The 24,707-nt window shown below is 44.2% G+C and overlaps 1 protein-coding gene across 1 annotated transcript in view; it reads left to right on the top strand.

The window, feature by feature from the left end:
* MREG (melanoregulin) overlaps positions 1–24,707 on the top strand; it is a 58,081-nt gene that overhangs the window by 8,747 nt on the left and 24,627 nt on the right. The window contains exon 2 of the mRNA XM_081051920.1: positions 9,680–9,839. Within this exon, the coding sequence (XP_080908046.1) occupies positions 9,680–9,839 (160 nt within the window). The remainder of the gene's footprint in view (positions 1–9,679; positions 9,840–24,707) is intronic.

The raw sequence follows: 24,707 nt of genomic DNA, 5'->3' as shown, positions 1-24,707 counted from the left end.
ATTCATATAAGGATGACTTTTAAAAGTGTCTTCCTAGGCAACCCACAGCATCCCTTTCCCCTTTTGTGACTTTAATTAGTCAGTCTTGGTAAAATTGGAAGTTCCCATGATGAAATGTCTTACACATCATGTGATCTAGGTTTCCGGAGACCTTTTTATTCTCTAGATATCTTAAAGTGATCTTAATCACTATACTTTGGTTTGAAAAGTAAATTCTGTGTAAATGTTGGGTAAAATAGTTTATTCTGTTAGCGTTTGAGGTCCTCTACAGTCTGGTAAATACATATTTGTTTTATGCCAGTTATACACTGTGCACTCTATTCCTGTGTACTTTTTTTTAGGAAATGCTTTTGACGAGACAGTATGTATCTCATGAACTTCTGTACTGCCCGACATGTGATAAGAGTTTTCTGCATTGCTTTGTACTTATTTTTTTCCCCTTGCCTTTAAAAATTGGTGGTGGTACATGTGATATCAGAGACTAAAAATGTACAAAAATTTGTACAGTATGAACAACATTCATAGAGTGAATACTCCTGTAGTCACCACCCCGGGCAAGAGATAGTTGTGGCCAGCACCACATGCCCCACCCCTGATGGTATCTAGACCATTGTGACAGACATTTCCTTGCTTTTCTTTATAGCTTTCCCACCTATGTAGGCACCTTAAATATGTACTTCAGTTTTGCCTGCTTTGACACTTGACGTAAATGGGATCTCCACTTTGTGACATCCATCCAAGTTGCTGTGTGTAGCTTAGTTTGTGGTTCTCACTGCTTTATAATACATTTCATTTTGCTCACCCCTTCGACTGTTGGTCGACTTTTGGGTCATTTCCAGTTTGGGGCGATTCTGCATGGTTTAGATTTTAAAGTCAGTACAAAAGGTGACATTGTTCATCCTTCCACCATACTCGCCTCCTCCTGGGTCCTCAGATACACCAAGCATACGTCTGTCTCAGGGCCTTGGCACTTTCTGCCCTCCGTGCTTAGAATATTCTTCCTCCCCTTACCTGTGTGGGTAACTCTTTCACTTTATTCAGGTCTCGGTCAAAGTCATTTTACCAGAAAGTTCTTCCCTCCTTAAAACAGCGTTCCTACTCCCTCACCCTGTGCTGTGTTCACCCTGTACTCCTACAGAGCCCTGCTTGTTACGTGACGTAATATGACGTAATATATGTATGTGCTTATTGTCCGCTTCCTCCCACAAGACTGAGAGCCAGCCCCGCCTTCATACATTTAAACAGCTCAAATGTTAAGAATTCGTCTGAGTCGGGAGACAGCGATTGTGCCTCATTTCTGTGAACAGGGGAAGCAGCAGTTCATTCATTTAGCAAATGTTTATTGAGTATCTACTAAGTTCCAAGCACGAAGTGCATCACTGAGCCAAACAGATACAGATCCTGTCCTTGTGGGGCTTTTATTCTAGTTTGGGGTGGGGGGGCACAAAATAGTAAATGTAAGAAGTAAATCAGAAGATGTGTAAATGTGTAGAACAAAAAGGCAGAGCAGGGGCAGGGGAGCGTGCTTATGATTTTAAGTACATTAGTCAAGGTGGGCCGCATTGAGGACCTCATTCTTTTTGGTTTTCAATATTATATTAGTTTCAGGTGTACAACATAGTGTTTAGACATTTAAGTAATTTATGTAGTGATCCCCTGATTAGTCTAGTGCCCACCTGGAGCTATACATAGGCGTTGCCACGTTGTTGACTATATTCCCTATGCTGTACTTTTTACACCCTCGTGACTATTTTGTAATTACCAATTTGTACTTCTTAATCCCTTCACCTTTTTCACCCAGAGGAGCTGATGTTTAAACCAAGATTTGAAGGAAGGGAGGGAGTGAGGCATGTGGATACTTGGGGGAAAACATCACAGGTAGAAGAGTCAGCCAGTGTGAGGACCTGAGATGGGAGTGTCATGGTGGGTTCTGGGAACAGCTGAGAGGCCAGAGTGGCTGGGGTGTTGCATGGGGTGTCACCTAGGGCCATGCAGGACTTTGGCTTCTACTCTAAGTCAACTGGGAGCCCCTGGAAGGTTTTGGAGGGGTGACATGATCTTATATACATATTAAAAGGGTCATTTTGGCTGTTGTGTTAAGAACAGAATTGGTGGAGGTCATGGCAGAAAGAGGTAGATCAGTGAAAAAAAAACTGTTGTAGGAATTCTCATGCGAGACACAGATGCCCTGGCTCTGGTGGTAGGGGCAGAGGTGGGTATTTTTTGAATGTAGAGCCCCTAGGGTTTTCTAAAGGATTAGATATAGGGGATGAGCGAGTCAGTATGACTTGAAAGGTTTGGGCTTGAGCAATCTGAAGGGTGGGGTTCCTGTCCTGTCGTCTGAGTGGGGAGACTGCTCGTGGGAAGATCAGGCGCTTGGCTTCGACCGCCCTGACCTTGAGCTGTCTGTTACACATCCACGTGGAGGTGGGAAGAAGGCAGGTAGACATAGGAGTCTGGGATTCCAGAGACAGGTCTGAGGTGGGGATACAGGTACAGGTTTAGGAATCTTCCTCATGTGGATGGAATTGTGGGAGATCAGAGGTAGTGACCAGGAGTGAATGGAAGCAGAGACTCCTCTCTAGGACTGGGTCTAATCTTTTTAACCCCCAGCGGAAGAAATACAAATAATGCTTCCCCTGCCCACTTCACAGGGGTCCCGTCAGGACCATCCTCAAAAGCACTTAAAGTAACATATGATGCATGATCACACAGGCTCTGTTTCAGCCATGGGAGGGGATGGCAGGAAGGGTGGGAGCACATCGGACAGTGGTGCCAGAAAGTGATTTCTGGTATCTTCCTTCTTGCAGGCTGAGGGTGGCCAGGCCACTGCTGCTGAAGGAAGCCGTGAGCCTCGGCAGCTGAGCTGACAAAAGCTCCAGAATCCATGGGACAGTGTTTAAACTTGTGGTTAAATAACGGTAAACATTGAATTAACTAGGTAAGAGAAGGGAGCCACAGTGTCTGTCTTGGAAGCAATGAAGGAGGAAAGAAGGAAGGGAAGGAGGGAGGAAAAGGAGAGGTAAGGATCTTAGATTCATCTGCTCCTTCACCAGGTTTCTATAGAGGGAAGAAGGGAAAGGTCTGAAGGTCTGGAAGCCAGGGCCCCAGTCGGCAGGCTAGTTCCTAGTGGGGAGTCAGAGGAAGTAGGCCTTAGGTGATGAGGGGGCGGCACCAAACAGCCTTTTGAGGTGGTTTTTCTTTTCTTTTTTTTTTTTTTTTGCTTTGGTTGCTGTGTACTGGAGATTTTATCTCTTCACTGTTTCAGAGCGTCAGTCTTAAACCGGTGGTCACTGACACACAGCCTGTCTGTGGGGAGAGCAGTAAAGCCACCTGAACCGATGGTGCCAGCAGGGTATTTGGTGGGGCTTTCTCAAATCTTGTACACACGTCCTTGTTGGCAGTGAGGACTCAGGGAAACTCTTGGAAGCAACTTTTATGTTGAGGAGCAGCCGCCAGGCAGCGAGTCCAGGGTTTGTGTCTTCCTTTAGCTCTAGACTGTACTGAAGTCAAGATTCCCCAGCAATGTGATCTTGTGCCTTCAGGTGGGATGGGGGCGAGGGGGAGAGGGAGGAATCTGAGACCTGTCTCATCCTGCCCTTTTGGGAGTGAAAAGCAGCTTGTGCTTCCAGTGTAACTTCAGAGCCACCTCTCGAATGCCTGAGGTTAATAAAATATTTATCATCAGCAGACGGTGGCCAGGGACAAAACAGCCTCTCTTACTTTCTTCAGTACCTTTTAGAAATCGTTATATGGGGGAGGGAGAGAAAGTGAAGCTCCTGATTTCATACCCTTCCTCCCCTCCTCCTCTCCTTCTTGGGCGTCTCTGCCCAGACCTCAGGGCCTTTGCACTGAATTAGCTTCCTGTAGGTTCCAGAGTCCTCCACCGTCTCATGTGCATAGAGGGTCCCATGCTGCTTCTCCAGTTTTTGCTGTAGGCTTTTCTTTGTTCTGGTCTCTCCACCCTAAGGGTTTAAAGTTTTAGAGCAAAGTGGATTGCTGCCTTGATTGTGTGGTGGTGTAGGATTTAAGGAGCAGGGACATGGCGTGCCAGAGCACAGAACCCAGAATCTGGTGAGCCAGGTTGGCTCTGCCAGGTCTTACGAATGAGCTCCCATCCTCATTCACTTTCATCTTGACTGGGATTTTGATAAAATTATTCATTTAATGATTTATTTAGTGATAGGAACCCACTTTTCCAATGCCGCAGGTAAACCTGACTTCTAACTCGAATGAATAAGAAGACCTTGGCGGGAATGAGGTCCAGGTTGAGGGAGGCAACAGAGCCGAGTGGAGGGGGCTGCACTGCAGATGAGCGGGCCAGTCCCGTGCTTACGAGGAGGCAGGAGCTCCTGGCAAACAGCACCGGGGAGAGTCCTTGATCACCCAGAGGCGGAAAGCCATGGTTCTCTTCCCTACTTATACTGTCCCCTCGGAGTCAGTCACTAGGCAGAGTCTGAGGCTCATGGGATGCCCGGGGAACACAGCCCCTAATTAGGGCAGGGCTAGATGTGGGAGAACAGGAGGCAGCATCTGTCCGGAGACCTGAGCTCTTCTGCACAGGTGGTGGGTGATCTCCTATGGAGCTTCATGCAAGTTGGTAGTCAGGAAGAGTGGCTAGTGTTTTCCATTGGCTGGAGTAGTGCATGTTCCTGTGTGTGTGTGTGTGTGTGTGTGTGTGTGTGAGAGAGAGAGAGAGAGAGAGAGAGAGAGAGAGAGAGAGAGAGAGAGAGAGAGAGAGAGATTGGTTGTGAGAGGGTAGGGGGACTGGCCAGGGAGGCCGCTGTCATAATCCTCTCAAAACACACAAAAGAGTGGTGGGTTATCAAACCAAAAGTGGCCAGATTATTCATGGTCAAATGTTATGACTGATGATTCAGGTAAATACTGGCTAATTTCTAAACCTCCTGCTTTAGGGGAATTTTTAAAAAGTGGTAACAATGAGTTATGTCTGGGAATTTCTTTAGCAGATTGGGGTCCCAGGGTAGGTGGCTGCATTCAACAAAATACTTTTAAAGTAACTACTCTGAGCCTGACCCTGCCGGCTGATGTGAGGCATCAAGAAAATATTGGTTAGAATTCCTGCCTTAGAGGAACTTACCAGTTTGGTGAAGAGACAAGACTTGCACGAGTGACACAGATTTGGGGAAAAACAAGAGACTGGCTTCAGGAAAGTACCGGGGTTTCGTTGCCCGAGAGGTGCATGTCTTGTGATGGCAGCAGCCTTGGTCACAGTTCCTGGTGAAAGCTGTGCCCCCGGGGCCTGGAGGAGAAGCCCCAGATGCATTTGCCGGTTTGTACAGGTTTGGTCTTCACGCGGGTGGTCGTTATCTGAGCCACTCCGTTGGTCGGTGCATCCTGTCACAGCACTTGGTTACCCAGTCTTACGGCACATGGCTGCTGGAGACCCTCCATCAGGAACTTGTGCTGTCTTATGACAGCTGGCTGCCTGACCTGGGAGAAGACAAGCAACTGCAGAGTCTCATCCTTCTCTGCAAAGCGGGACAGGGTCACCCACCCTTCCGACCACAGGTGGTTGTGTAACAGGAGGGATGGAATGTGGAAGCCCTCGTGAAAAGCCCTGTGTTATGTAGTGGTGGTTTGTCATCGGCTGCAAAGTCTATTTAGACAAAAAGACGTGGAATCATTTCCCTGCGCGTGATTGACGTCCATCCACGTCCATTCCTCCTTGTCCCAGCATTCTCTCTTCCTGGTTCTCACCTGCTCCCTCTGGCTGCCTTCCACCCCTGCTCCTTCAGTCTGGCTCTTCCCCTGAACTCTTTCCTCACTTCCCCTCTGATCCCACGGCTTCCTCGGTGACAGAAACGTGTGTGCGTTTCTCCCAAGTCTGGATTTGTGGCCCTGCCCGCGCTCCTAACAGCTACATCCTGACCCTTCTCTGAACGTCCTGCAGGCTCACAGATCAGCTGTGGTTTCCACGTGATGTCCCAGTTACAGGCACCCCCCTCACACGTCACCTTTGACGCCTTTTCCTTGTGCCTATGTGCTGCCAGTCACAGGGCTGCCGCGCCCCCTCTCAGACGCAGGAGGAATCGCCCTCTCATTTTCATTCCCACTTCTGTTACCTTAGCCCACACCCTTGTTCACTTTCACCCAAATCAGTATTTCCAAATGTTCAGTGTTACATATGTATTTATTTAAATAGCAATAAAACTCCACCTTTCCTACGCCCCAAAGAAATCTTCCATGTAACTCTAACCAATAAGATGTAACTAGAACAGCTGTTCTTGTTGTGGTTGGTTTGTGGGCTCCTTTCCTTCTCTGCCAGGGGGTCCTACCCATTTTCTGTCCCACTCCTCCCCTACAGTGGCCCCCGGACCCCGGACACTGGGACCTCAAAGAGCATGGCGAGAAAACAACACCTACCCTCTTGTGGCAGTCTCCTAACCATCCTCTTGTTCCTTCTTCTCACAGTTATTTCTCTAAAATCCAGAGCTGACAAAGCACAAAATCCCCTTGGTAACTCGTCAGTGTGTAGAATGAAGCCTGAACGCCAGCACGATCCTCGTCTCACCCCAAATCGCCGTGTCTTCTTCATGTCCCTGCATTTCCCTCCCTCCGTACACGGTGTGCTGTAGCCAGGCAGGATTACTCGGAAGCCCGCACCCCTGAGGGCGCTTGAAGCCTCCGTATGCTGCACCAGTGCTGTTCCCTCTGCCCGAAATACCTTTCCTCTTGCTTCTCTTCCTGGTGAAAATCTATATATTCCTCAGGTCTGGGTTAGATCTTGTCACCTCCATGAAACCTTTCTTGAGCTTTCTTCTCATCACACACAATTTGTCACACCTTCTTCTCTGCGCCTATGACCTTCTGTTTATACTTCAAACATGTTTTTCACTTATCACATTGCATTATAGTCACACTAAAGGTAGGGACAGTGTCTGCCATGCAGGGTGGCATGTGGGATCTCAGCTCCCGCTCCCCACATAAGAACGCAGGACATGGTGAGGCCAAAAAGGAACACCCACGGAGCCACAGATATGGGAGTCATACCACTATATTCTCACTGGCGGCTGGGTTGGAGACACAGGAAGCCGGAGCCACATGATCCGCAACCCGCCATCCACTTCTCTGCCAACCAACCCCACTTGCTAGCTGCAATCCTCTCTTGCTAGCTCAGCCACCATCTTCTTGCTAACTCCCATTTTCCTGTTAGTGTAGCCACAGCAGTTATATTAGTGGCCAGTGGCTCACTGGTTACAGCTGACGGCCAACTAGCCACAGCTGATGGCCATCCAATCACAGTTGATGGCCATTTACTATCCTAGTGAGCACCTTTCCACGTGAGGCCGAGAGCCTGGAAACCACACTCCTGGCTCTGTCCCCACAGTGTCCTGTTTTATTTTCAAGTCCCCAAAGCACCCAGCCCAGCACCCAGTCTACAACAGGCATCCGTTCTATGTTTGTTAAAACAACAACTGAATGAATGAATGAATGAATTTGACCTGCTCATTAAAGCCCGAAAGGGCATGGCACCAAAGCATCATTTGTCTCACCTGTCGCTGACTCATCATTCTTAAGAAGAACCAGGCCATGGGGCTCCGTTTCAGCTTTGGTGGTGTCAGGCAGCCTTGTGAGAACAGGATGGTTCTGAGAACCGATGGATGAGCTGTGTCTGGTTCCCTGGACGTTGCTCTTTTCCTCGTAGCTCTGATCCCCGTCATCTCCCAGACCCAATACTTCTGAACTGCAGTTGGAGGAATTTAAGGAGCACTGTTCAGCCTCCAGTCTCTCAGCACTCTGCCCGATTCACGTAGACCATGTCCAGTGCCCTTGGAGCCCTCCTGCTGACCTGGGTTCCAAGATCTCATCCCCTCTTTTCCCCAGTTTTCACGCGTGGGCCCACTGGTTGGCTCTCACAAGTTTGAGTCCTTGACTGGTAGTCTGATCTGTAAACCATCATCCAAGTGCTGGAGCCACTCCCTTGCTAGGAGGGTTCCTGCTTTTGAACCCCCATTTGGAGACTGGGACTTTGCTTCCTGTTGCAAGATTTCCTTAGTGCCAACTTCTGAGTATCTCATGTTTGTTTAAATCTTCACATTTACCTTCGACCCACGTGGCATTTACTGAGTCTCCTTCCCAGGTGCCGTCTGTTTATCTGGGCGTCTTCTGTCTGTCCTCACACCTGCAGGTGTATTTGCCACCCCATTTTCACAGGGCATTCTAGTTGTCTAAGAGAATGGCATCACTCACCATCCAAGTCCAAAGCCAGAGAGCTTCTATCTTCCTCATATTTTTGAATAGAGTACTTTTCTTCAGCTCCACATCATCATTCTAATCCTGATACTGACCATGTCTCCCCTGAGTTACCTCAGTTGCATCTTAATGAATCCCCAAATCCACTTGACTTCTCTCAAGCATTTGCCACACTTTAGCCAAAGAGATCTTTAAAGGAGTCATACTGTTCATGTCACATCAGTCTTGCTTAAAACCCTTCCGCATCTTTCTTTGCTGTTAGGAGTGAAGACCACGTTTCTAAACAATGTTAGAAAACATGGCCTACAAGGCCATGTGGATCTGACCCCCAGCTACTTCTCTAGCTTCTCTTTCACTCTCTGGCCAATGTCCCCTTTCTTCTAATGCATAGATACCTTGCTTCCTCCCACCCCAGGGCCTTTGAATGTGTTGTTTCCTCTGCCTGAAATTCTGTTCTTGTCTTTCCGTGTAAAGCTCAAGCACCCCTTCTTCACAATGCTACCTGATGCCTACCCCATGAGCTCTCACGGCTCCCGGAACTCCCCTTTTGTAACACTTATCACCTTTTCTAATGATATAGTCGTGTGATAATTCATTGATGTGTTTCCCTCCCTAGACTCTGGTGAGGTCCAAGGACAGGGACCATGTCTGCGTTGCTCACAGTTTTATTGGGCCTTGTGATTAACATGGAGTTGGTGCTTCATACATATTATTACATGAAGGGAATAGCCTCAGCATGACCCTACCTGTCAGGTCCCACAGACGTTAACTAAGCTGTGTACCCAGCGTGTCCTAGGTGTGACGCTGTGTCTCCCATCTCCGTAGGTCCAAACATGGGTACTGCCTTAGAAAAGGAAACTCATAAACCCAACGTACAAAATGGGGCTGCTGAAATTCTTACTCAACATCCCACATTATTCATTGGAAGTATTTAGATATGCATATTTATCAACTTTCTTATTGTCAGGAATTCAGTAGATATTGCATACCATTGCACTCTGAATGTACTGTGCTTCCTTGAATTCAGAGCCTGTAAAAAGTTCATCTCTTCATGGTGATTGTTTTTGTCTTTTACTCACACGCGCCTTCTATTCCCCATTGAATTTCCTTTTTCCGGTTTAGCTGCCGGGGTACTGAGTGTTAAATTTCATGTTTAAGGTAGTAATAAAATTACCTCTGCCCAGGTGTCTGGTTACGTCTGTTCTCTGATGTTTTTAAAGTGACATTTTAATTGTCCTGTTGTGGTATGCTTAATTATTAAAGGCAGTTCAGACCTTTTTGTTTTATATATATATATATATATGTATACATATATATATATATATATGTATATATATATTTATATATAATGTATTATATAACACATATTTTACTAGCATTACATATACATGATGTATATGTTATATAATACATAATTATATATATTCCAAAATGCTTATGCCCCCCCCTTTTTATACCATAGTGACAGAAATCCATATTCTTCATTTGGAGCAACTCTGGCAAGGGATGATGAAAAGAATCTGTGGAGCGTGCCTCACGATGTGTCCCATACAGAGGCGGATGACGACAGAATCCTGTACAATTTGATAGTCGTTCGTAATCAGCAGGCCAAAGATTCCGAGGTAAGCACCTTTTGAGAGCTTGCCATGTGCAGGTGATAATGTCCAGTAAAAAACAGCAGTGACTGAGAAGACCAGCCTGAATTAAAGAAAAGAATGAAGGATGACATGTTTGAAATGAAGGGCATATATTTTAACAGCATTTTGTGGCTAATTATAGCTGGTCTTGGTAGACCTGCTTGATAAACAGATAAGACTGATTTCTCATTATTACCTTAATGATCCAAATTTCAGTAATACAGAAACAGCAAGGCGGTGCTGTAGAAGATCATGAAAGTAGTTTACCATCTTAAATGGCTTAATCAGTCCCTCTCGAAGCTTTCCAGTTGTTTAGCAAGCCATGGTTAGAAGATTTAGACTGAAGGTTGGAGGGTACTTTGTATTATCACTAATTCTGAATTAGTGGGGCCTGAATTAGTTTTTTTCTTTTCTTCTGTTTATAGCTTCTTAAATTGCCCATATTGATCAGACAGCAGCGTATCTTCCATATTCAAGATGATTTTTATGATAAGGCTTGAAACCACTCTTCTTGGACTCTTAATCCGAAGTTATTGGTATTGGAATGCTAGAATATGAAAAGGAGAGGACTTAATAAGTAAAGAGAAAACAACAAAGGGGGTCATGTTTTATTTTCTCCTTTATTTCAAAGGTAGTATTATAGTACCACGTATATTACAATATAACATGTACTGTTGCTGAGTGTCCTTCCGTGCGTGTGGAGTGCTGATAGGGTCAGTTTCTGCTAGACAGCCCCCACAGGGTTTAACTCAGGGCCATAGCATCCCACTAGTGGCCTGCTTTGCTCTATCCCTGGCGTCCCAAGTCCCCAGCACAATCCCCTCCTTGACTGGCAACACTTGAAGCACATCAGAAAGCCTGTTCCAGTCAGCAACAGCCACCCTGGCTGTCCTTCCTGAGCACATGGACAGGAATACATGACCTTGTTTTCCCTTTCATTAAAGGGAAGAGCCAATCCTTACCCTACTGCACTGGGCTGACCAATTAGGGTTTCTGCTGGCGAGAACAGAACTGCTTCTCTTTTTTTCCTCCTCTTTTTCCATTCTGCCTAAAGTAGTAACAGCAATAGGACAATAATATATAGTAGCCCTCTCTCTCTCTGTGTCTCTCTGTGTCTCTCTGTCTCTCTCTCTCTCTCTATCTCTCTCTCTCTCTCTCTCTCTCTCTCTCTCTCTCTCTCTCCAGGGCCCCATGCAAATGTGAAAGGGGCTTGAAGGGGGTATTTGGAGCTGAGCCCTGCAGCTCTCTCTGGAGGAGCTCCAGCTTCTCTGCCATATTTGTCTTCACTTTTGAAAAGACTGTAGAGGAGGCAACATGAGCTACAAAGCACTCTGAATAGACACAGCTTCCAAAGTGGTCTGTTGTGTCATTTCTGTGCTATTCTTGGACCTGTGTTAAGGTTCATCCAGAAGATTTTTTCCTTCTCCTTGCCTAAGAAATGAAATCAAGCTTACCTCTAAATGAACTCTGTAACCAACGTAGACAGTCAAATAAATAATAGATAGATGTCATGATAATAATACATGAAATAATTTTAAATATCTCTGTTCATGGTGCTTTCTTTTTTAGTATAAATAAACATATATATATATGTATACACACACAGAATATATGTTATATATAAAATATGTACATATTTTATATGTAATTATATTGTATGTATTAATATACGTCATATAATATATATATAATATATACATATGGTTAAAAAAGGTTTCTTATATTTCTTCCCCAAATGTGAAATGAATATAAAAGCGCATATTAATAAATCTATTCATTGTATACTGTTCTGCACCGAGCTTTCTTCCTACTTAATAACATGTTTTGGACAATTTTTCATTTCAACATGCTTGGATTTACCTTATTACCTTTGGGGGCCTACTGTAGTCTCTTGGATGGACCTACCATCATTTAACCAGTCCCTATCGATGGCTAAGTTGATTCAAGATTTTTGCTATCAGAAGCAGTGCTGCAGTGGATATCTGTGTATACTTGTTTGACTTTCCATAGTTTTTTCAGGCTGGACCAAAGAGCATGTGCATTTAAGATGGAATTGTCACAGTGCTTCCTGAGAGGAACCGAGGAAAAGCACTTTGGGGTACAGAACTGAGTGGCACCAGATGCCCATACTGTGTTTAAGGGAAGCAGCTGCCGAGCTCCAGATAACTGTTTGCCATGCGGAGGATGTGGTTTAGGAAGTGCCAGAACTTTTGATTTTTAAGAGAAACTGAAAATCCAAATTTACATATAAAGTGTCCAGATTTTTAAATGATAACGCACATTAAAAAAATGTGTCAGCTTCGCAAAATATGTTTATGGGCTACTGACCTATAAGGAACATTTACAACTAGGATTGCTGCTACTTAATATTGTTATTTTGTCCAGTGTGATCGCAAAGTGAAGTCGCCGTTAATTTAGAAGGTGCAAGTAGGAAGCTAGTGAGGGCTGTTTTAAATTTGAACAAGTTCCATGTCTGCTAGTATTGCTTATTTTCTTTTCCATACAGCATGGAATTGGTACACATTTTAATACAACAGGATTTTAGTTTTGAAAGAAAAACAGATTTTGCGTACTAAAGGAACAAGGAACCCATGATATTTTTGCATGATTCTGTTCAGAAGCTTAAGCAAGTTATGTTTTTTCGTTGAGTAGCAATAGCATGAAAGACCCAGGACCCACCACACGCAGAGTTCTCTGAAAAATGAAAAATAATTTCAAAACTGTGTGTGTACTACTTACATTTCCTTATTGAATCTGAAGCTGGTGGAGGAAGGGCTACAAATAGTTAAGGCTAAATTTGCAGTGTTTTCACCGGATTGAAAAAAAAAATCAGAAAAGAAGACATACAGGAGAGCGAATAGTGAAGCAAAAGCACAAACTTAAAGGCACTTGCAGTGTCAGAAAATGTAAAGAGGAACATTATTTAAATCTAATAGAATTCACTTTTCATTTACACAAGCCTTTGGAAACTAATGGAAAACAGACTTTTAGCAGAAGAAATCATGCATTTGCAGACCTCCAAGAAGTGGAAAAGTTATTACTCTTGTCTTTGAATGATGTAAAATACTTTATGTTTGACTCAGCAGTAGTAAAAGACCTCAAAATCATGGCACTAAATCATTATCCTTACGTTCATTCTTATCAAACTAGTGTACTTCACATAACACAGCCTGTTCTAGGGAGCTTGATAATAGTTAATGAAATATCACTGCACCTTAGTTATTTATTTGTGTCAATAATTTTAATCATACCTCCAAGATCTTTGTTTCCCCCCTTCTTCTGCCTCCCCCCACCACTCTGGCTCAAGCCGTTGTTTCTCAGTCTAGTTGTATAGGACACAGCTCCCTGACCCACGCTGGTATTACGAGTGTCACGCTCCTCCCAGCTGAGGCAGTCGGTCACCAGTGTCTGTTGGCCGCTCACAGCATCTCACGGCAGCTCTCACCCGCTGCCGGCCATTTATGCTGGCCACTGGCCACTCATAGCAGCGTTCGGTAGCCCACAGCAGCACAGCAGTCCGTGATAGCACACAGCAGCTCTGCGGCAGCCCACGTTGACCTTGGCATTAGGACTATGGTGCTCCAGCCACTTGAGCCACTGGGCTGGCCCATCCTCCAAGATCTCAATAATAATGAAAATAGTGCCAGGCACTGTTCGATCACTTTACATATATTTACTACGTCTTCTTCATAACTCAGTGAGATAGGTACTATTATTATTCCTATTTGAAGCTATTTGTCTAGGCTACACAGTTGAAAATGTAGAGTCAGGATTTGAATCTGGGCTTTGTGAATCCAGACACATAATATATAATGAGCAGCATGTATGAAATTATGAAAGAGGAACAGATGTTGTCTGTGATTCAATGTAGATTTCAAAATGCATGAGCCTATCTGTCCAAAGCCTATTTCTGTGACTTGTTGATGCGAGACCTAGGAAAGGCATTCTCACCTCAGGGTAACGAGAGCTATGTTTGCTCGAGGATCGTGTTTCAGGAAGTGTTGCTGGTTGGAAGTAATACACCTTTCCCAAGTTATGCTTTTCCATGGTGATTGTAGCTGGTCGTGACTCCTACCCCAGGCTTCTGTTTTATTCGCCAAGATGTTTCATCTTGCTCCTTTTCCATCCCTTCTTCGTTTCATGTTCTCTGACCTATGTTATTTAGTGTCCCTTCATGATGGTTCACTAAATAGTTCCTTTAGGAACCTGTACATGTATGGCATCAACATTTGTACTCTGGTAAAAAAGACTTCCATTTTTGAAATAAATGCTATAATAAATTTCAATACATTTTGAAATAAATAAGAAAATAAATGCTAAAAAGTCTTTCTCGTAAACACGTGTAAGCACCGTTTTGGTTCAGAATGGGTGATGTTTATTTGGCATAGCAGGGATAGCAATTCCGTGTTTACTTTTAAAATTATTAAATCATTACCTGCTCAGCAATGTATGTACTTCTCATGATGAGTGCCTGCCTCCCTGTCATTGAGCAATGTGACATGAATACCACATGCTTGTGTGGCTGGAGTGAGCCTGTGAAAACCATACTCTGCTGAACCCTGGGGAACAGCCAAGTGTTACTGTTTTTTAAAACTATAGAGGCCAAAACATAGACTGTTCCTGTTGTACAGTTTGCTTTCCTGAGTGTCAGGACTCCCTGCTTGTGGAGTGTCGCCGAGCATTACAAACAGTTCCTATTAAAAGTTTAAAATAGCAACAGACCTTCCCAGGGGTTGTTTGCAGTGTCTGGATTATACATTTAGCCTGTCATATACCAAGTACTGCAAGAAGGGTTAAAACAACCAACTGGAATGTTCGGTTGGAGGAAGTGATGAAGTGGGAGAGAGGGTTGAATTGGTCATGTACCAGCCACATAAATCTGAAGCATTTGGAGACAAGAGCTTCCCATTTGCCTCTGCATTACCCTGTTGTAGGTTTTCATGCCCTGGACGGGGCCTGCTCTGGTGGGGCCTACTGGTTTCTCTACAAGGGAGCGAACACTGGCTACCACAGGAGATAGGACTGCAAGTTTTACAGCAAGCTTGAAGGAGCAAAATAACAGTGGAAAAGTGAAGCAGTTCTCTAGATAATTCTGGGTCCCTCCCGAGGCCTTTTTCTCTGGGGTCCAGATGATCTGGACTGTTGAATGCAGCCATTCTTTATTTTACTTTGCTAATGACTGTTTGGGTTAGAGGGGGAGAGAATAAAAATACTTACTTATTAGGATCTGAGAATCAAGTGATCTTATCCTCTGTTTTAGGTAACAACATTTATTATTAGGCTGTGTGGTAAGCAGTGTGCTGCATGTTCTCAGACAAATAGTGAATCCTCACAGTAACCCTACGAAGGAGGCATTTTTGACATACAACAGTAGAGGCTTTTAGGCGTCTGTACAAGGTGTTGGAAGAAATGAGTGGGAGATGGGGATCGTAGCTCGATCTGTATGGCTCGGAAGCCTGTATGACCGGGAACACTGCCCCAATCTCTCTAGTGAGCTTAGAAAAAGCCTCAGTGGAATCTTTTTGGCCAAAGAGAAAGTTACGAAATGGATGCTGACTTTCTGCCTCAAGTGGACACTCTGGTCTGTGGATTTGTCGACAGTTACTTACCCTGTGCCAGCTGAATCACAGAGTGGCTTTGGTGTTTGTTTCGTGTCAATCTGTGTTGGGCACTGCACGTAATGTGCTTCAGATGCTGTTGCGCTAGGAATTTTTGACATCTCAAGCACTGCTCTGGGTGTGAAAATCCATTGTGCCACACCAGACAACATTCTGGGTATTGGTATTAAAGTAATCAGTGTTTCTTCCTACGTAGGTAGCACATAGAGCGCTATCTATGTAAATCGAGTTGAGGTAATAAATATTGGAAAACTTGATGTAGGCTGGAGGAAATCACTAGACGTTCATGCGGTAGGATGTGAGGTGGCGAAAAACATGGGCTTTGGGATTAGACAGATGTAGGGATGAGAGTCATACCACTGCCATGTTCTGGCTGATGACACTGAATAGTTATTTCACCTTAGGGCTGTCATACTATTGATTGTTCCATTTGCGACACAGCCACAAGGTCTTAACTAAGAGGAAAGGGGAGTGCTAACACCAAGTGTGCCAGGCCAAAGGTATAAATTGGGACTGCCCTAGACAAGCTGGGACGTGTGATCACCTTTCTGTTTTTAAATCGTGGTACAATATGTATAACATAAATGCTGCCATTTTAACCATTTTTAGTGTCAGTTTAGTGGCATTAAGTACAGTCATGTTGTTGGGCAGCAGTGACCACCACCCACCTCCAGGACCTTTTCGTCTTCCCAAAATAAAACTTACCCATTAAACAACTTCCCATTACCCCCGCCCCCCAGCCCATGGTAACCACCATTTCTACTTATGAATTTGACTAATTTAGGTACTTCCTATTGGTGGAATCATACAATTTTATCTTTTTGTGACTGGCTTACTTCCCTTAGCATAACGTCCTCAGAGTTCATCCATGTTGTAGCAGGTGTCAGAATGTCCTTCCCTTTTAAAGCTGAATAACATTCCATTGTGTGTATAAATGGCATATTTTTTATGTATTCATCCATCGATGGACTTGGGTGGCTTTCCACTTTCGGCTCATGTGGGTAATACTGCGATGAAGATGGGTGTACAAAAGTTTCTTTGAGTCTGCTTTCAACTCTTTTGAGTATATATTCAGGAGTGGAATTGCTGGATCATATAGTAATTCTATGTTTAATTTTTTGAGGAAACTCCATATCGTTTTCCACCGTGGCTGCACCATTTTACATTCCCGCCAGCCATGCACAGGGTTCTAATTTCTCCACACCCTCACCAACACTCGTTATTAAGATCATCTTTCTTAACCTCCAAATTGGTCAGTAAAACAGCGATGGCTCCAAATTGATCAATTTTTGCATCTACGTAAAGTCCATATAATTGAGACTGTGGGCCAGTCACCACCATTGAATATCAGCACTAGGGACGTAAACCTGGGAGAGGCTGATGTCTGGCAAAGCCTCCCTCTGAGCTGCTTGGCCATGGAAGGGAAACGGAGAGAATGGAAAACTGGGCCTTTTGTACCTGGATTCTACTCTTTTTCTGGGCATCCATATACTAGAGTGAAATGACCAGGCCTCTTCCTTTAACTGTTCTTTAGGCTCTGTCCTTATTGGGCCCAGAAAGATACATGAAAACCAGTAGATAGTGTACCTTGAGAGTACTGATGGGTCAGTGAAATAGAGAGGATGGACAACAAGTTGGGGTCCTCCAGGAAAATGCAGTGCCTGTGGGAGAAGTGCAGAAAGCCGGCCAACTTTCTCCGTATCTAGAACGTCACTGTCAACAAATTGCTGCACCTTAGAGCTTCCTGAGTTTTTCTGCTTGTGATGGTAGAAATTTCCAGAAGGAAGGTACATATTTATTGGCAAGCATGTGTGCAGGATAATTTGCTGATAGGAATGGCATCTTTCTATTCATTTTTTTTAGAACTTGCATAGTTCAGTTGGGCCTGAGAAGAAACTGAAACTGTAAAGCTGCTTCAAACGTTGTAATTTTTAAAAATTACAATTTAATGCTTACAAATTTGAAACACTATGGATTGATACCAAGTTAAGCCTCTAATAACCTACCTCAGTGTTGGCTTTGGTTTTTCCTAGAACAGATGAGATCATCAGAATGCCTGCCTGTCATACAGTTACGTTGCCTCTTACATGTGTTACCTGGCTTCTCGCAGTAGTCTGTTGATGTAGGTGAACTATTTGTTAAAGAGAAACACACACACACACACATACACACACATGCACACACACACACACACAAAGAGGTTAAGTGACTTTAAATGTTCAAACAGAAATGGGCTTCTGACTCATGGTTCAATGCACTTGACTATGGAGTGGCGATGGAAAGCTACAGGGTCTGAGGATTTAGGCCAGAAAGCTGAATGATTTTCTTTATCCTTTATTTTAAATGTGAATCGTAACAATCAGGTGGTAAAAAAAGCTTTTAGGCATAGAACTTCATAGAAAAGATGTCCAACTTATTTCTCTCTTAAGTAAACTTCAATGTGTAATTGTTTTTTCAAAGGTGTCTAGGTTATTCAAATATATTCTTATCTATTTGAGGCTTTGTTATAACAAAAGTTCAGATTCTGCCAGATGTGTGTGTTAATTGGTGCATTTTATTAGTAATCGATATGTCTAATGTTAAGTCAAGTAGGTTTGATTTGGAATTAAGGTGTTGTCAGTTCTTCGAACACGCAAAAGGCTAATATTTTTTAGTCTTGATGTTAATTTAGTGTCAACAATGTAGGAAATTCTTTTTTTGTTTTTCCTAGATACCCCACCTCTCAACTCATATGAGAACTAAATGGTTTGTATTGCCATTAAGTTAGAATTTCTACTTTCACCATAATAAGGACCCACTTCTAGTTTCAGAGATATTCTTAGGTCAACAGATGGGTGTGTCCCTGAGGGAGGCTGGTTGGTTGTTCATGCAAAGCTCACAGACTCCCAATACCATGGGTGGTGTCACTTCTGCCCAAGATCTGGTGATCAGCTATGCTCGTCTCTGAACTTGATTTTCTCAGGGGGCCTAGAGCTATTTGAACTTGGGGGTATATTAGGGTTCTCAGAGAAACAGAACTAACAGGATCTATCTATCATCTATCTATCTATCTATCTATCTATCTATCTATCTATCTATCATCTATCGAGAGATATTTATTTTCAGGAATTGGCTCACACAATGGTGGAAGCTTGGTGAATCTAAAATCTGATGGAGGAGGCTGACAGGCTGGAGAGTCAGGAAAGAATTGCTGTTCAAGTCCAAAGGCAGTGTGCTGGCATAATTCCTTTTTGCTCAGAGGTCAGTCTTTGTTCCACGAAAGTCTTCAAGTAATTAATACACGTCCAGCCACATTATGGAGGGTGATCTGCTTTACATGGAGTGTACCAATTTAAACATGAACCTCATTCACAAACACCTTCACAGAAACATCTGGAATAATGTTTGACTAAATATCTGGGCTCTGTGGCTCAGCCAAGTTGACACATAATGTTAACCATCATAGGGAATTTTACTGACACTAAGCAAATTCACAAGAGACTGCCATGTAAACCCAAATGCATGTAACCACCTGGTGGGCCACACACTGGGTGGGTCAATGATGTCTCTCCCCTATGCTAGAATCTGTAAGGGAAGCCAGTGACCAGACTAGAAGGTGGCTGGCTTGGTGGAAAGGAATCAGATGAGAACGATTGCAGCTGACATTTATGGAGCACTTACTGTATACCAGGTGCTGCTCTAAGTATTTTACATCTATTATGCTACTCCCATTGTCTTCCAGATGTGATCACCTGGTGCTTTCATCTCCAGGATCAAGTTTTTTCTGTCATTTGGTTAGGACACCCTGCCCCTTGATGGCAGTATATAGAGATTTCTGAACATCATCCCCGGCTGAACAGTAGTCTTGGGCAGGGATTTGGGAGGGCAGGCGGCAGATTGTGTAGTCAGGGGAAATCCAGAAAAATGTAACAGAGGGTAAATCTGGGGCTGAGAGCAAAGGAGGTGTTTCAAATAAAGACTCAGTTTAATGAAGAGGCTAGGCAGACACCCAAACAGAGACAGCAGATTAAGAATGGAAGATAGGGATTTCTAGACACTGCAGTCAGAGTGAAACACACAGATTATTATAAATAGAATTTAATGCATTGCCAAGACTCAGCAAGTCCTGCTATCTCATCATCTCCCATGAGACCTCTTGACAGTATTTTCCCAATCAAATGACGATGTCATCTCTGTGCCCATAGATAGCTACATGTCTCCAATTGAAAGCGCCTTCATTTTCTTGATTTATAATTTAATATATAAAGCGGGACCAAGGGCACAGAAATCGACAAGGCAATTGAGTTTTCAGGAATCTCTGCCTGAAGGGACTGTGCCAGCATTCCGTAAAGATCTACATTTTTCTCTTGCCTGAGACACAAGTGAGCCCACAGGAAGTGGTTGCCCCAGAATCGTATCCCTTGTGATCAAAATAGCTCTGTGCTTCCTCAACAGTCATTTTAGCTCCATTCACCAGTTTGGAATTCTTTTAAAGGTGGAGTAGTAGCCTAAGTATGGAATCTAAATGAAATCAACTCACCCGAAGCTTTGCTGTTGGCAGTCCAACCTATGGATATTCGCGCAAAGATATGTTATTGTTTTGTAAAGTTAAAATCTGGAAATAAAAATATCCAATGAAAGCACTGGTTAAATATATCATAAATAGCTATACGAATGGATGCTATACAGCTTAAAAAATAATGAGGTGGCATTTATAGGTACTGACTTGGAAATATAGTTATGATCTGTTGCTAAGTGGGTATATATAATATTCCATTTGTGTAAAAGAGATCCCAGTTGTATAAAAGCATATGTATGCTAATATATAGCTATAACATTTTTGGAAGGTTACCTATGAGCTTGTTAGCTGTGGTGACTGCTGGGGAGTTAGAAGAGAGTGAGTGAGTGGGTGGAGAGAGGGAGGTGTTTCTTTCCTTTCACTTTACGGTCTTTTGTTTGAAATCAATTTTAGGTCATATGCATGTATTCCTTCATATACATATACTGCATACAAAATAAAATTCTCTCCCTGTTATTTCGTAGCACACTCTGTTGGTGGTGGTTTCTCTGAGTCTTTCTAAACTGTTCCACTTTGTTTCACGGTGCATTTGCTGGAGAGGGGTGGGGGAGAGAGTGAATGAGAGTTGGTTTAGGAGGAGTTGGAGCAAGCTTTGAGGAATCCTGCCAAAATGGACCGATGCAGAATGTGAGTGAAGCAGTCAGCTGGTATTTTATCTTTTCAAAGTTGTGTCTTCTGATAAATCAGGCTCTTTCTCTGGAGCTCGCTCCCCCCCCCCCCACTGCCTGTGAATTCATATGGTAATGAACAGAGCTGTATCTGTTTGCTTCTTCACCTCCCCCACCCTCTCAACTATTCCTGTCCTGCCCCTTCCTTTGGTTCGTCTTGCTCATCTTGGAATAATGGCAAATGGCTCTTAATTGCACAAGGCCCCTGAGAGCCCTGGCTGCTGGTGTCCTGGGATTTCATGAAGCAGATGTGTTCAGCTGGGGCATCTTGGGAAGGCTGATGAGGCGTGGTCCATAAGAACAGCTTAGCTTGCTTTCTGGTTCTGATTGAACACCTGGGGGAAATGGTAGTACCCACTCCGTTCTGATGGGGGGCCCAGACCTGCTGCCTCTCAGACTTAAAATCCCCACAGTATTCTGGAAAGAAGTACACTGTATTTTCTTGTTATGAAACTACCTCTTGATTCGGATGCCTTGTCCCCAGCTACCTGTTTATACATGATTGTTAACATGTGAGCATGTTGTTTACAGTGCAGGAGTGAGCTGGGCCAAGTGGCAGGCCACGTGGCTCATGAATGCAGACTGGGTACTCCCCTTAGACACACTTGTCGTGTTTAATGACAGTTTAGGTGACGTAAAGTCACACCCGGCCCCTTTACCACATCGCTGTGGCCTTAGTTATTAAAGCACTTAACTTGGAGCGAATTTCAACAGACCTGAGTCAAAATTTACCCATTAATTTTGCTGGTTGTCAGTCCTGGCTGTGGAATCACGTTTTTCAACCAAGAACCAGAAGATCCAGGCACTCCTGTTGGTTAACCAGGCCCAGAGATTGGGCAAGTCATGAGAGAGGAGCAGAGCAGCGGTTGGCCTCTCATAGCGCAGCCAAAATATTTTTTGTTCTGTTGTACATCCGCATGCATGCACTTCAGTCAGTTTGAGCTTACTTTTTAAATTTTCACTTTTTTTTTTTTTTGCCAGCCTTGGTAAGTTTACAATCAAATACAAGTGGTGACAAAAGAAAGTTTTACAATCAAATACAAGTGATGGCAATAAAAGCCACTGCAGTTAATTTTGTTGTTAAACTTAGGACATGATTCGGGGCTTGGGATCTTCTATCCGTTTTCCCCGTCTCTTTCCCAGTAATCACTTAAAATTTGGGGGACTCTGAGAAAAGCTAGGCGTGGGAATGGCAACAGCTTGTAAGGAAAAAGAGAGACTGTCAGACCAGCCAAGACTGGCCAGGGTGGCTGTTTTTTCAGGCCAACCTTGGCAATCAGCAAGAATAAGTTTAAAAATACTCTCAGTCGTCTAACACTGCATATACTGTTGTCTGTCGAAAGTCAGTGAGGTTCCCATATTTGTTCTAATGGGGAATAACGACAGGACATATTCTTGTCATTACCCCTTTGCATTTCCAGGCAGAAGTCTGGAGGGAATGGGTGGTGTGCTGGGATGAAGTGGACTGTGGAGTAGGACTGAGCTACGCAAGCATGTGCTTTGACCAGCAGGACGGGCAGCCTTCCCATGCAGAACCCTTCTCCCTGCCTGGCTGGGCCCTGCTCTTAACCTTGGAGGACCCTTCCAGGCTTCTTCTCATGTTACCCTCTATCTGAACCCACTTCAGTTGGCTCATCGAGCCTAGCTCTCCCTACCTGTTTCATCCCTAACCTTTCTTCGTCCATCTTTCCACCCAATTAAACGTCCATTTACACTGCACAGGCAAAGCTCAACTGGAAATTAAAAAGCAGGTATTAGGAGAAAACTAGAGGAATTCACTGAAGAGGGTGAATGATTTGAAGGAGGAACTTGTGAACCCAAATTCGTTATAATTGGTAAAATATGAGAAAGAGGTTTTCTGAGCAGAGAGTTTAGCTCAGCTCAGTGTGTTGTTTTTTTTGTGGTTTTGGTCTTTCCTGAATTGGGAATGGAGTGGCCTCATGACCTCGGAAACCCTGCCAGGAGCTTCAGATCCAGTATTCCTAGTTTAGGGTCAGGGTCCTGCATGAGGACCCTGAGTGTGGCGGCCAAGGCACTGCATGAACCAGACCGTTTCTTGTCCCAAAGCATTTTGTGGGGCCCTAGGGCTGAATTATTTAAAGGGCTGAACCCTGGCCTGAGCCGGCAGGCAGCACTGAGTGGGCCAAAAATGTGGACAATTAACGGGGTGCCTGATGTCTCTCCCATCTGACTAGGGTTAGGTAAGGCAGGGGCATTTGAGAAATGATCTCCCTTCTAGCTGGCAGATCCCTGCTGATGTGGAAACACTGGCTGCCGTTCATGCCGCTTGTTCCACCTGTTCCTTTGCCCTAGTTTTGAAAGGTCTTTTCTTTCTCTCTTGTTTCTCCTGCTTTCAAACCCTTGGACTCTACTTCCAGCCACAGAAAGTCGAGAGCAGGGCTGTGTAAAGCAACCAGGAAGGGAAGCAAGCAGCCCTCTGCTAGTTTCATCCATCCTTTTCTTCCGTTTGCTTGCTAGAATATTTTTACCTCTGCCTGTGCTTGCCTCTGTGTGAATGTTTCAGCAGACACAGGCTGAGATCTATCTGGTCATGAAGAGGGACTGGCTCAGGCTCACAGGTTCCTAGGCTTTTGCTTGCTGAGTGTTTGAAAACCGAGCATTTCACTGACGCCTCAGTCCTCACCTTAACATTTGAATCCATGCCATAGTATTTATCTCTTGCCTGCTTTTAAGTGACGTTTGCGGAATAGAGCAGCTTTGGGTATGTAACATGTAATAGCTAGAGAGAGCACATCCTGAAATGCTTCAGAGTGATGATTTTCTTTTTTCTTTTTAATAAGAATTTATTTGGGCCCAACTGACCACATATGCCGAGGAGCAAGATCTCAAATGTTCATCAGCGTGAGGATTTTCTATTAAGTCCTGCCTCCAGGCTTGGACAGCAGTTGACTCTACACTGTGTTTTTAACCAGTTATGGCAGCTGATGCCTTGCTTCTCATGGCAAATGTCCCCTTATTATGAGGGGACAGCAGTCATAGTGGATTAGGGCCCACCCTAATAACCTCACTTTAATTTGATTACCTCTGTAAAGACCCTGTCTTCCAATAAAGTCACTTTCTGAGGTGCTAGGGATTAGGACTTCAACAGATGAATTTTGGGGGCACACAGTTCAATTCAACCCATAGTGGTAGGCATGTCATTGATAGGATTAAAAGTATTTGTTTCATTTGCTGGTCAGGTGTAGACCTGTGGGCATAACAGTGAACAAAGGTTCTGCCCTCAGGGAGCTTACCCTTGAGGGGAGACTGACAGCAAATTAAGACGATAGAGGCTGTGATAAGCACTTTGAAGAAAAATAAGACAATAAGAGGGAACAGAAAGTGACTCCGGGCAGGGAGCGGAGATCTGAATGGTGCAAGGGAGTGAGCCTTGTGAAAGACATTCCAGGCAGAGGGAACAGCAGCTGTAAAGACCTTGAGGTGAGAATGCACGTGATATGTGCCAGGAGTAGCGAGAAGGCCAGTATACATACTGCAGAGGGAGCAAGGGAAAGAGCTGTACTGTGTGACACTGGGAAGACTAACAAGAACCAGACCAGGAAGGCCTGGGAGGCCATGGTGAGGATTCTGAATTTTGTGCTAAGAGGGACAGGGTGTGCTTTCAAACTAAACACGTGGAAAATGCTTGTTTGTCTCTTCGGAAGATTTGTTCTTTCCCTCTGGTCCCTGTTCCTCCCAGTGTGAGATGCTCACATTCCTTGGGAGTCCTAAGCAGACCCGGGCCTTCCTGCCCATTGAGAGATAATTCTCCCTGGGTCTCTTGATCTCTGGGCACGTGGTGAGCAGAAGCACTGTTGGCCTCCGTTCTGGACTGTCTTTTCCAAGGACATTTGCCTAGTGAACACCCTCAGGAGGCGTACATAGCTCTCCCTCTGGAACCAAGGGCAGGCAGGCCTATTGCCCATTATAAAAGAGTCAGGCTCCCTAAATTCAGGGTTCCTGTCCGGTAATGCTGCCTACTGTACATGCAGGTATCATTTAGCCCTCT

This window comes from Rhinolophus hipposideros (genome assembly GCF_964194185.1).
Source record: "Rhinolophus hipposideros genome assembly, chromosome: 6".
NCBI classification, from domain to species: Eukaryota; Metazoa; Chordata; class Mammalia; order Chiroptera; family Rhinolophidae; genus Rhinolophus; species Rhinolophus hipposideros.
The sequence above is the reverse complement of the archived record's forward strand: the minus strand, read 5'-3'. Positions and strand labels throughout refer to the sequence as shown.